The sequence below is a fragment of the Solanum tuberosum genome, unplaced genomic scaffold (genome assembly GCF_000226075.1).
Source record: "Solanum tuberosum cultivar DM 1-3 516 R44 unplaced genomic scaffold, SolTub_3.0 scf00058, whole genome shotgun sequence".
NCBI lineage: Eukaryota > Viridiplantae > Streptophyta > Magnoliopsida > Solanales > Solanaceae > Solanum > Solanum tuberosum.
Window position 1 is genome coordinate 976,209 of NW_006238982.1, and position 13,339 is coordinate 989,547.

The 13,339-nt window shown below is 35.9% G+C and overlaps 1 protein-coding gene across 2 annotated transcripts; it reads right to left on the minus strand.

Annotated features, from left to right (window-relative positions):
• Positions 1–758: 758 nt before the first annotated feature.
• Positions 759–11,686, minus strand: LOC102584487 (lariat debranching enzyme). 2 transcript variants are annotated; one of them, XM_006344482.2, is made up of 10 exons: positions 11,538–11,686; positions 10,840–10,997; positions 8,920–9,041; positions 8,510–8,703; positions 4,797–4,979; positions 3,059–3,177; positions 2,842–2,981; positions 2,425–2,544; positions 1,485–1,601; positions 759–851 (listed from the first exon to the last, which is right to left on the minus strand). In XM_006344482.2, exons 1-9 carry the CDS (start codon positions 11,664–11,666, stop codon positions 1,504–1,506), a joined length of 1,263 nt encoding a protein of 420 aa, XP_006344544.2. In that variant the 5' UTR covers positions 11,667–11,686; the 3' UTR covers positions 759–851; positions 1,485–1,503. The 2 variants fall into 2 exon arrangements, with proteins under 2 accessions (XP_006344544.2, XP_006344543.2); XM_006344481.2 differs by having other exon boundaries at positions 759–857.
• Positions 11,687–13,339: the final 1,653 nt, after the last annotated feature.

A 13,339-nucleotide genomic window follows, 5' to 3' on the forward strand; every position in this document is an offset into this window, starting at 1 on the left:
GCAAAAAGTCTTCAGTTTCACCAAGTCTGCTGCCCATTTTAGCCAATCAGTTTTCCTCCCTAGTTAAGGAACAAATGAGGAATCTGCAATAATATAAAATAGGTGAATATTTAGCATTTTCAGAATTAAACATTACTTACAACCCTCTTTTGAATCTACATTGATCTCCAAAGCCAATTTCAATTCTGTATCAACTCAGTTTTCACATGGCTTCATTTTACGACTTTTAAGTTTAATAAAAGAAGAGGCCTTGTACCTAAAAGTTAAATTCATGATGTGAGAAATATCTAAGACCATATTTGGAGAGAACATAATATTTCCTTGACAGGCCCAAAATTATTTGTATCACAGCATAATAATTGGTTCTATAGCTTAGCATCAGTAGTCATGCTTCGCGTCGGAAGGGAGGGGGGATTCTTATCTACTTGACATATTATATCAGCAAAAGTTAGATTTATTGAACATCAGATTCATGACCTACATTTCTAAAGATGGGGCATTAGTAGTCTGATCTTCACAAAGATCAGAATTGCCGTGAAGTTAAACTCACCAGTCTCTACCACATGCCCTCGCTAAAATACAAACAAATTTTATTTTCCCCCACATAATACCACTGTCATAACACAGCTTTTCAGCAGGACAGGAAAACAACTGATGCAGTAGGTGGTGAATTCCAACTTAATTATGCTTCAGTCGTGTAAAACTAAATGGATGACTAAAAACATGAATAAAACTGAAAATACTCATATTTATGTAGGAGTTCATTGGATGACCTAGAAGCACTGCCAATGAAAATAGATTTTGGTCCATTTTGCTGGGCACAATCAACGATCCTTAAAGCCAATCAATCCCTGCAATTGGATCCATGGTAAAATGAGTTCTTTCTATCATACCTTTTATCCACGAACAGAATTGAGATGGTTTTTGTGGTTCACCATAATACAGTCATTGGCTCATATTGGCAAAATCACGAGGAACATTAATAAGAATGTCCTCTCATGTGATGATGTTGCCTACAACTTCCATCTTACTCTAAGATATTGTGCACTACCTAGGAAAACTATAAGAGAGCATGCAATTCAGCTGTGCCAATATAAGAAAATCGTAACATTCCACTATTGGTATTAAACCAGCACTACTTCAAATACCAGTAAGGGTTTGGTGATCCAGACAAAGGTGATGAAATTAGTTATCAACTCTTGCAAAGGCTTAATCACCACCCACCCATTGTCTGAAAGGTTCGGCACAGCAAGGTGAGAGCAAAAGTATGCTAAGGTCTAAAAATGGCCAAAACAATGAGAAAGGGGCAACGTTTCAAATGTCAAACAATTCTGTGAAGTGAAGCTTCCCATTAAAATTGCTAAAACTGCAGCTTTCATTTACCCTTTATAGCGGCGGTTCTCTGGGAACAACCTTTTACATAAATTTATTGACAGGCAGAAATAAATCACAACTGTTATAAGGAACCAACAAAAAATAAGTACCAAGATCTGAGCTTAAGATTCATCTTTCTTGAGCATATTCCAGGTCAACCTCTTTGAAATCCTCTGTATCATCTATATCATCTATGGGTATATCTTCACCGAGGTAATCGAAGGAACCTGAAAATGCATTAAAAGTAGGTAAAAGTCAACCAGTTATTTAGATAAACCATGCAGCTCTTCTAGAATATAAAATATACATCAAACAAAAAATAAAAGAACGAAAAGTTATGACTTCACTATACAAGATATCTCTATACTAGAAACATGTCAACTATACTTAATCAAATTGCATAGCATACCCGTTTAAAGTATAATGACATTGCTGACAAAAGAAAATGTGAGTGAATGCATGGTAACATACACAGTTTTCACAACAGAATATGTAATCGCAGGTCTCTGGCAGCCGCAGGTAATGCAATTTTAAACCAACAAAGGAAGTTTATGAAAGGTAATAAACTATGACTCACCTAAATAGTCGTAGAAGTTGTAAAAGGTAAAGGAACGCAGGGTAGAATCTATTACTCTTCAAAGGGATTACGTATAGAAATTTTGCATGTCATGTACTTGGAATATTCCTAAACTAACCAGAGCTTAAGCTTTAGCATCAGTTCATTCTTGCAATAGCTATTTGAATCCTTTGCGACCGTCAAATATATTACCTACTAAATTGTATCTAAGGTGGCTCTATATTATATCAGAGAAAAAAAAATCAGGAGAAGTGAAAATGTTCAATATTTTATGTCAGAGAATCATTTTTTCCAGAAGAAAATTGTAGACAACCAAATACTTCAAATGTTAAAACTTCTGGTTTTCTTCTCTCTATGTCATAATAAACAAAGAACAGTACATAAAACTTCAACCAGTGTCAGTTGAATACAGATAGCGGATCATGAATCATAAGGTGAAATAATTTTACGAACACTAGAGGAAGAAAGTTTACATCCTGAAATTAATGGGGCTTGACTTGCAGCAAGCTTCCTTGATTCTGGCATTTTATTGAGAAGATACTCAAGTTCCAGAAACTGTAGAAGAGCTTCTGTCTGAGGGTTTTTATAGAAACCTGTGAAGGAAACGGAAAAGAGAAAGAATCAGCATCCACACTGCTATAAAGTATCTTTCAATATACTACTAGATAAGAAAAAGAACTAGTACTACACTGAACAGTATTCATAGACTTCAAAATGGAGATAACAGTGAGCATCTACTGGACAAATTTTAATCTCACTTGTTGAGTAATTCAGGACAAACTCAGTTTTTATTCTAGATGATTATAACAGACTCAATTGACTCCAGTGAGCAACTTATGACAAAAAAGAAAGTAAGTGCATAGATAATGTCCTGGTGTACAAATCATCACCATGGAAGACACCGTCAGCTACAGGTTGAGAAGGTTTGTAGCATGGTGCAGTCTGAACAAATTCAAACGGCTTGGATCCTCTTGTCTGCAGCTTATTTCTTACAAACTGGCGGCACTGTTCTATGCCGAGATGTACATTACTACAATCAAAATGGAGGGAGTTACGAGCTGAATTCCTTGAAACATGATAAAAAACAGAACTATGAAATGTACATACTTATAGTTCGCATTCCTGATTGTCAAGGGCAAGACAGCATTATACTTTCTTGTGATAGCCAACCATTCTTCATCAAGTTGAAGTTCATGTGGTCCTGGTCCGGACTCAATTTCAATAACCTATAAAACTCGGTGAGTCGCACACATTAATTTAGGCCGGATACATATGCGGCCCCTTAAAACTTTTCCAATTTTTTACATCTGAACACTTAACTAAGATTTGTACCAATTGAACACTTCAACTCCAGTCAGATTGTGTCTATTGATTACTTATTTCACAAGTCTAAACAACTTAAAGTGCGTGAAAATCACTTAATGTGACTTGGCAAGTAAAACCAGTGTAGTCAAAGGCGCGCTTTAAGCGCGCTTAAGCCCTGAAGCGAGGCTCAAAACATGTTGTGCGCTCCGCCTCGCTTTATGTGCGCTTCAGTGTCATCATCAACGTTCTAAGGCAAACTTTTCCTTGCCAATGAACCTCTTCTAAAGAAGTATACTAAACAATTGATATTTTACTTTATCATAATTTTTTTCAATTTCTTTGGTCATATAGTTGTCATTCATGTTTATAATTATAGTCTTGGACTAAACATATATATTTGTATATTTTTCTCCTCTTGCGCCTTTTTTCATTAAAGCACACGCTTTATATGCACTTTGCGCTTAAAGCCCCAATAGACCTTAGAGCTTTTTTGCGCTTTTCGCCTTTGATAACACTGAGTAAAACCAATGACAAAAAGACATGTCAGCAAATATAACAAAAAGCCAAAAGAAAACTGAGTTGGCCTGAAAAGACTTCTGTAAAATCTCCTCTCCAATGAGGTTATTTTCCCGAGAAGCAGAAATAATTAAGATTTGGAGCCTCAAAAAATGTTCCGGTGAAACAGAGGAAAAGAAAATCAGACTTGGGTCACAAAAGTGTTCCTAGATTTGGCAGAATGATATAGAGGAAAAACATAAATTTGGATCTCACCTGACAATATTCCGGTGAAGTCCAATAGATTCCAGATTGGACTTTTATTTCTGGTGTAAAGAGATAGGATTAGAGGATTCAGATCAACTTTTAGAATTCTTAGGATCCTTGTAAGTATTACTCTTTTTGTTCTTTTCTGATTTTCTAATGGTCTCCAGCATATCCTTAATGCCGAAGAATACAATGTTACCAATTCTCAAAAAAATAGATTCCAAATTTGTGGGGTTATACAAATCAGTTTTCAAAGACTTTGCGGGAAGGATTTTGGGGTAAAAGGATGAGAAGAATAGTATAAGAGGAAGGAGTCTGATGGCCAGCACTATGGAAGATGCAATTCCACTTGAATCTGAAAAAGAAAGAAATTTAAAAGCATGTATTATTGTTCTAGAGCTGAACTCTACTTATTAGCAGTAAGAAAAGAAAGAAGAAAACACAACAATCATTTGCTGGTGTATTTCTTCTTCTCATGAACGTACAAGAAGAAAAGTTGGAAAAAAGGCCAGAAGCCAATTTTCCAGCAGAACTCTATTTTTTCGGCAATCACGCGCTCAAGTTCAGGTGATGAACACGCAACTTGCCATGTCACCAAGAGTGTCTGATAGGCACATTTTGAGATTAGATGTAGTGTTCAATAGGTTATATGCTTAGCTTAGGTGTCTAATGAAAAACTCCGACAAGTTTAAGTGTTTGTGTATGTATTCAGCCTTAACTTTATCTGTGAACTATAAAAAGATCTTGACTCAGTAAACAAGAAGGTGCAGAGAAAGACCTGCAAAAAGTTTCTACCAGGGAGGCACTTATCAAGAGCAAGAAACTTAGTGGAATGACCATCCTTCTCATGCTGAACTAAAGCAGCAAATTTGCAGTGCAGATGTGCAGAAAACCAGTAAGGAGGCCTCAACTTTCCCAGTAATTCTGCAGCAGGTTTGCTTCCCAGAGTTCCTTCCTGAATCTGAAAGAGTACATATCTGAAATTATTAGAGCATTAAGGGGCCCAAAAAAAGATACAAATATAGTTCTACACTTCAGAAGACGAATATGACACGAGGGCAAAGAAATTAAAGAAATGATAAACACAATTTCTGTGAACATAACAGATATGTAGATATGTTCTTATTGAAGAAAACTAAATTAACAGAAAGTCAAAGGATCACAAATATTAGACCAAGGAGTTGTCCAATTAAATGTGAAAAGGGAAGAAAACAAGTGAGACACTGAGGTTGCTCCAGTGGTAAAGCACTCTACTCCAACCAACTAAAGGTGTTGGCTGTACAAGCAACCAAGGGAGCGCCAACTACACAAAAATAGTAGGTGCTCTTAGTCTTGTTGAACACCTCAAGAAAGGCATGTCATGGAAAAACGACTACCTTAACCTGCCCACTATGCAAGACTTCAATAGGAAGCTGACATACTTGCTTGCACGTGATAAAATGCACCACACGATTACTTATCTTGTACAACAGAATCCTCCTGCTATTACAAAATTCAAAAGGAGCTGACAGCTAACATGGAAAGAAAGAAGATGAAATGGGGGGTCAGGCCTAGCTCTAATAAGATAGATCAGCAATAATAGGCTAAGGCCAATGAGGAGATTCAAAAAATTCTGAAGAACAATTCTGTGATGGTGGTCACATCTCAACAAGGGCTACACTCTCACCAGGAAAATCATGTTGGGCAAGTGCAATCTTCTACACCTGTGGTAATTGGACCTCTAGTTCCTCTTAAAAACTCCTTCCAACAGCTCTTACTCAAGACAATGTCATGAAGAGGGATAACCTTATGTTCTAGATGCTTTCTCTGTGGGGAGACTTTAGAGAATGTGAATCATCTGTTTCTACACTGCAAGTACACTCAAAACTTATGGAGAATTTTTTTGAGTCTCAAAGGCATCTCCTAGACTATGCCTAGGAAAGTGAAAGTTTCTGAGGCCATACAGAACTGGGAGGAAGCAGAAGTACTGGCAAAAGACAGAGGCAGATGGAGACTTATCCCTTCTTCAATATGGTGGGCAATATCAAAAGAGAGGAACACTAGGTGTTTTGAGAGCATAGGAAATAGTGTGCAGAAAGTGAAGCTCAACTGCATTTTGCTATTATGTTTTTGGTGTATTCAGCTATACTCAAATGATAGTGTCTCTATAATTGATGTTTTAAACTCAATTTAGCCATAGAGCAGTAAGAATTGGGGCTTTTGTATATAAGGTTTCAGTACAACCCATATAGTGTCTCTATAATTGATAGTGTCTCTATGTACTTGGGTGATGATGTCAAAGTTTGGTGGAGAACAAGGGTTGGAGAAGTGTAGAGCACTAACCTTCCACGAATTGAAACATGGATGTCTTGAAGAAGGAATTAAAAACCCAATTCCTTCCAAGCAACTTGTCTTGGGCCGCGGCAATTGAAACAAAGCGGCACAGTGAGGTCATATATCAAGGAGTTTTCATCCTTGATGCTCAATATAGGCAATATGGTACAGGAAGACAAGTTGCACTATTTCATGAGCGGGTTGAAGGTTTGGCCACAAAGAGAGTTGAGGAGGCAAAATGTCCAAACTCTAAACTCTGTTATTGTGGCGGCAAATAAGTTGGCTGACTTCGATGAGGGTGACGACCCAAAGGACACTTTGTACTCCAAGTCAAAAGACAAGAAAAAGGAATGGAAGAAAAATGAGAAGGGTCATGCTGTCGGAAATGAAGACGAAGTGGGGCAAGAGAAATCTACTATTGCAAAACAAAAAGGGGGAAGTTTTGTGTATGCTTGCGGTGGTCCACATTTAAAAAGAGACTGCCTGGTACAAGCAAAGGTAAATGCTTTGATTGCTGCTGAATTGGACAAGGAGAAGGACAAGAAAGCAGACTCATCAAACATTAATGCCTTAGCGTTGGTGGAGACAAAGATAGAGGGCACGGGATGATCTGTATTCCCAATCCAAATCTGCTTACTAGATGAGCAATGTCCTCGACGAGGATGTCGAGTTTCAAAGGGTGGGGGTGGTTTGTAAGGGGCCTGATCCTAAGACTCGGCAGATGGCACGGTGGTGGCAAAGGGTTGGCATGAATGACTTTGTCAAGGGCCTAGGTGTAGGTTGAATTAATCATGTGGGCAAGATGCTGACATTGTTAAGATGGTGACAAGCAAGGTTGACAAGGCAGTGTCGTGACATGAAAAAGGCACTGGCATCGACACTAACTGACGTCGACATTGGGCAAGTTGGCATATGGAAAATGGCATGGTCGGGTCAAGTATGGGTGAATCAAGTTGAGCTAAAGTAAAGTATAGGCAAAGCTAAGGCAGCAAGAAGACAATGAATGGCACGAGGGAAACAAAAGTTAGCATGGGTAAGGAAAACGCAAGCAAGGCAGCGACAACGCGTTGGCAGTGCGTCGACAGAGCATGTGCGGCCGGATCCAAGTTGGCTATGGCAAGACAATGGCTAGGCAAAGCCTAGACAACGTATTGGCGCCAAAATAGGGCGGGAAGCCGGCAACAAGGGGCGAAATTGGGTAGCACAAGGCACATGCCAAGCACATGCGGCAGTTACCATTTTGTAACTGCTTGTCCAGATTCAATGTATCTTTGTATAACTTTGTAATTCGAATTTTGAGTGCCTTATTAGATGGGGATGTCAACTGAACATTAGCCTTGATTGGCCTCGATCATGACAAGCGTTGGAAAGGTGTCGGCAGGCTGTTTATTGTAAGTCAAAGGCTGTCACATGGTCTATAAATATGCAGCCTTGGCCTTGGACGAAATCAATAGTGAAAGAGCAAAGAAATAAGTCTAGAATTTCACTAAGTACACTAAGAAGGAACGCAAGGGTTTCAAGAGTGTCTTTCGGCAGCAATCGACTTGTGGTTGTGCCTTAGTCGAAGTCGAAGTTGTGGCAAAATTGTTGTCATAATGAGTGAGGGTCCTTGTATTGTTTTGAATTAATATAAAGGTTGGGTTTCCCCATATATGTTATGTTCATTTCAGTTTTGGCATCGAAAATAATTGAAGGCCAAAAAGTAGGCGTTGTTGAAAAAACAGACAGACTTGACTGCAAGCAGGCTGAGTCAGGCAAGCGGACTTGACTGCCGCACAGTGGGCTAACCTCTGGCATAAAATCTGAGCGTAGAAATCTGCCCCTATGATATCATCATTAATGGACTATCAAACTTCCTTAAACAGATGTAGAACATCTAACAAGCATAGGTTCTTTTTTTTGATGAGATAACAAGCATAGGTTCTGAACATACACCTATGCTAGTTAAGTGTTCTGTATAGTTTTAACTTATTTTTCACTTTTATTTCATTTAGTATGATGATATAATATGAGCTTAAATGAAGAAGTCGAGATTCATATAGCCGACTCCAAATTGTTTGGGACTGAGGTGTAGTTGTTGTTGTATGGTATTTTCCAATAGGATAAGCAGATAGATACATAGGACTTCATCTAACAAGGTATATCAGCCATGGCAAAAGTGAACCCGCTCAATATTACCTCTTGCTCAAAGAAAGGTTTTTGACGAAGAAGAGCTTTCAAGTCCCCACCGGCGGTGATGCCAACAGGCCAGTCATGTGAAAGAAAGATATCAATTGGTTCCTCAATTTGCAAGAGCTTGTGGACATCATACTCACGAACATGATATATCGATCGAATATCCTGTTCACTATAAGGTAGCTTCTCATAGTGCCCTGCCCAATATCAGGCAATTATCACATATAGCAGTCATGTAAATCCAATTTCAAATTTATAGAACTTATATTCAGTAACAAATCTAGAGGAGCTAGGTACAGTGAATTAGCCAACCAATAAAACTTGCATTTGACAAAACCTACAAGTTTGCTAACACATCAACAACAAAAATGTCAATATCCAAATTCAGGTAGTATTTGCTAGGACTAACATACCCATATTGTAATGGTGTGATTTATAAATTCCAGAAAGGCCACCAATACGAATGTTGCCAAACTTGATTACTCCAGCAAATCCAAGGAAGTATATCTGAGGTGCTGCCCATCCTCCATAGTACCTGGAAGCACAAACAATCATTGTATTAGGAGGCAAGTTGAGGAAAGTAGCATATCAGAAGGGATGTATCCTACATTCCATGTTATTCCTCATTCACCACTCCATCTTATCATACCTTTATCAATTATAGCTGAAAGAGCATCTATGAACAGAAAAAGAATCTCCCTCTCATGCTCAAGTTTGCAAGAAGAGAGAACAATCCAGAATGCATCCAACAGAGAAATTTTAAGGAAACCCGGTGAATTATGCCATTGGAGAAATACAACATGACTGATCATATCAAACCAGCTTTCAGATTTCAACACTTCATGCTCAAGTAAACTAAACAATAACTTGTGAGAAAATGAAATCCTTAATATTCTTCTTCTTTTTTCTAAGTTGCAACACCTCAACGGCTAGTTCCAAAAAAAATTCTTTTAATAAATAAAGTAAAAAGTTTATAAGGTCATTTTAGCAAATGTTATATGGGAGTGAATACTGGACTTATAAATTCGTACACATTCCTAAGATGAGTGTTGTAGAAATGCCAGAAGTTTAGATGAACGTGAGGTCATTTAAAAAATTACATCCGACAGAAGGTACAAAGATCATCATGGAGGATAATTCAACAAAATGGTGCCTAAGATGATTTGATTAGTTCTATGTACACCTCCAAAAAGACCAGTCGGAAGGTGTGATACTATGGTCATTGAAAGTGTTAAAACAGAACAAGATAGACCTAAAACATATGTGGGGAAGTTGTCCAAAAGACCTAAAACTTCTTAGAATTCAGGAGAACATAGTGAAAAACATAACACAATAAAAGGAAAAGATTCATAGATGATACCAACTCCTACTTCAATCCCATTTTATGTTCAACACTTTAAATGGGCAAAAAGTTTAAGAAATGTGGAAAGAGTTCCGAAACTTGTGGTCTAAAACAAGCCATAGATATTTGTGTGACTATAAATCATCTCATTTACGCATATATGGAAAGTTTAAAGTTAAATCGTTTCTAAATATAGAAAGGTAACATTCTTTTTAGGATAGAGCAAAAAGGGAAGTGCGCCAACCGTCTTCTTTTTTTATTTGTTTGACGAGGGAAGACCCTTAAGTACTAAATTAATGAAATTACACCTATATCGCATCACATAAGTTGGACAAAGGGAGTACTTGGGATTAAGGCTTAGTTGTGTTAGTTTACTTACATTATTTCCAATGTTTGCTAGATCTTTCTAGTTGTATTTGAAATTTGTATCACAATAGAAAATAAGGAGAACCTCTAGTGCTATAAAATTATTGAGGAAGAATGGATATTGAGGATATGTATAGCCAACCCAAACTAGTTTGGGATTAAAGCATAATTGTTGTTGTAGTAAGTTGTATATCCATAATGGTGGTGTCTCGACCAACATGTACACACTCTACCAGGTAAGTTGCATGTCCTTAATTTAAACATTTATTTTAAAGTGATAAATATGCAAATAAATAGATGAAAGCATTTCATGAGTCAAGAGACTAAAGATTTAGGAAGTAAACTGGTTCACCTAAAACAAACAATCACCACACAGCACAAACACAAGCTCTTCATACAGAAACCGTTAACTCATTTGCGATTCTTTCAAGATGCTTTTCTTAAATTTCCATTAAGTACTATTGTAAGCACTTGACAGTGAATAGACACTCGAATGTCAAGTAATACTGATAAAGATTCTTTGGAAGTTCCAGATTAAGAGATGAGGTACAGAAATGTATATCAATCATGGGTAACAATCTCATGCAATATTGACTGCAGTTATAATATATGGGCACCAACTCACAGTTCCCAAAGGTAATTGGATGCTTCGTGGTTTCCTCCAATAAATATAGTTGGAAACGGTGCTACTTTCTCTCCTGAGTAATACTTCCAGAAAGAGTTCATGCTCCGGAATTTAGGTGGCACATTTAAGCTTTCCAGATCCTTCTCATTCCTAACAGCCTGTTTGCACAAATAAAATATCTCAATTCGTACTAGTCAAGTCAAGGATTTAAGTGTTTGCAATTCAATTACTGCAACATTTCAGCCAATCAGTTAATATGAGAAATCTCTTATCTCAAATTTTATTCTTGGTTGTGTTTGTCTTCAATATAACCATGAAATTAAGAATAATCAAGGAATCCCCATATCACTACCAACATCATGAAACATAGAAGATCAAAACACTAAAGAGTTGTATTATAACCATTTTAAAAAAAAACACTAAAGAGTTGTATCAAAGAAGAATGATTCAAAATAATGAAGAGCACACTTAAACTGAATTAAAAGGATGAGCCAAAGCCTAATTTTCCAATGAATGGATAACAATTACAAGAATAATTATACGTAGAAGCTTCAAAACAACAAAATCCAAGTGTAATCATTATTGTGTGGTATATGTAAAAAAAAAATGAGCAAAAGCCTGATCTATTATCAACTCGTTCGGGAAAATCAAAAAAATAAGTAATGCGTCAAAAGATAACAAGGAACAAGTGGATCTACCTGAAAGTCACCGCAGCATAAAAGGAGATCAATCTTTATATTTTGAACTTCTTGCAAATGCAATAAGGTGGCATAAACATTATCCAAGTCTCCGTGCATACACCCTTCTACAGCTATCCTCATCTGCATTTAAGTAACCAAAAATTCCATTAGAGCAACTTCAAATTCATATATAGATATTCTAAACAACAAAAAGTAAGGGTTGTCTCATCATTACTGATACTACTCAGCCAACCAGTGAAATAAACTAAACAAACTTCTCAAGTAAATTAACACTTTCAGAATTTAATCTATACCCATATCTATATATATATATATATATATAATATATATATATATATATTATTATTATTATTATAATTGTTGGAACCCCAAATCTAAAAACTTGAAAGACCGAAATATCCTCCTAAATAACTTGAGTAACCCTTCTTTTTTTAAAAAAAATGGTAATTGTTTCTATTTCTGCAGAACAGTACATAGGTTGTACTGAAACTCTTCTTTTAAATAAGTATTGTTTAATATTATAAGGCTAATTATTCTAAATTGTTTGGAAATTAAGAAGCTCCACTACTAAAAAAACAGTGAATACGAGTCCTACAAATACCGACTTCCGAAAGTCGGTATTCCCTGAAATACCGACTTCCCAGCTTAGGTCGGAAAAAGCTTGGTCGCTTTTCAATACCGACCTATCAAGGTCAGTTTTAATTTTAAGTCGGAAAATTCATTATTTTATTTTCTGACTTCTTGAGGTCACTTTTTATATATTTGTTTATTTTTATTTTTATTATTTCCGTCTTCTGGATGTCAAAATATTTTTTTTTTTTTGAACATTGGTAAAGTTCTGGATGTCAAAATATTTATTTCTTATATTTTGAAATAAATATAAATTCTGGATGTCAAAATATTTATTTCTTATATTTTGAAATACCGACATTCAGAGGTCGGTATTAATTAATTTTTAATCTTTAAAAATTAATTTTTAATATTTCCGACCTCTGGAAGTCAGTATATTTTTATTGTCATTTTTCTTAATTTTTAAATTTCGACCGTTGGAGGTCGGTATTTTATATTTTATATTTTTTTACTTTTGATATTCCGACCTCTGGAGGTCAGTATTGTTTTTTTTTTGTTTTTTTTATTTTTTATATTCCGGCCACCAAAGGTCGGTATCGTTTATTTTTTATTTTATTTTATTTTTGAGATTCTGACCTCCAGAGGTTTCGAGAGTAGTTAAGACAAGGGTATAAACAGCGTCTTCTCTATTTTTTACTAAGGCAAATCCTAGGTTATCAACCGCTTCGTTAACGGACTTAGCATTGTCCACCTGCATATTTCTACCAAAACAGCCCAAAGAGTGCCAACACAATATTTTTCAACATATACACTAATCTTCTTAAAAATAAACTTCATCCAACTTCAAAATAAACTAAATCCAACTTCAAAATAAACTAAAATACGATCAAACAACTAAACAACTTTAACTCTAACTAGTTTTGACTTAATTCCAACAACTAAATCTACCAACTAAATCACATTATTTATTTGAACTTATTTAAACAACCAAACAACATTAACTCTAACTAGTTTTATTTGAACTTATTTAAACAACTAAACAATATTAACTCTAACTAGTTTTGAATTAATTTCACCAACTAAACCAAATTATTTATTTGAACTTATTTCAACAACTAAACAACTTTAACTCTAACTAGCTTTCACTTAATTCCAACAACTAAATCCACCAACTAAACCACATTATTTATTTGAACTTATTTAAACAACTAAACAATATTAACTCTAAC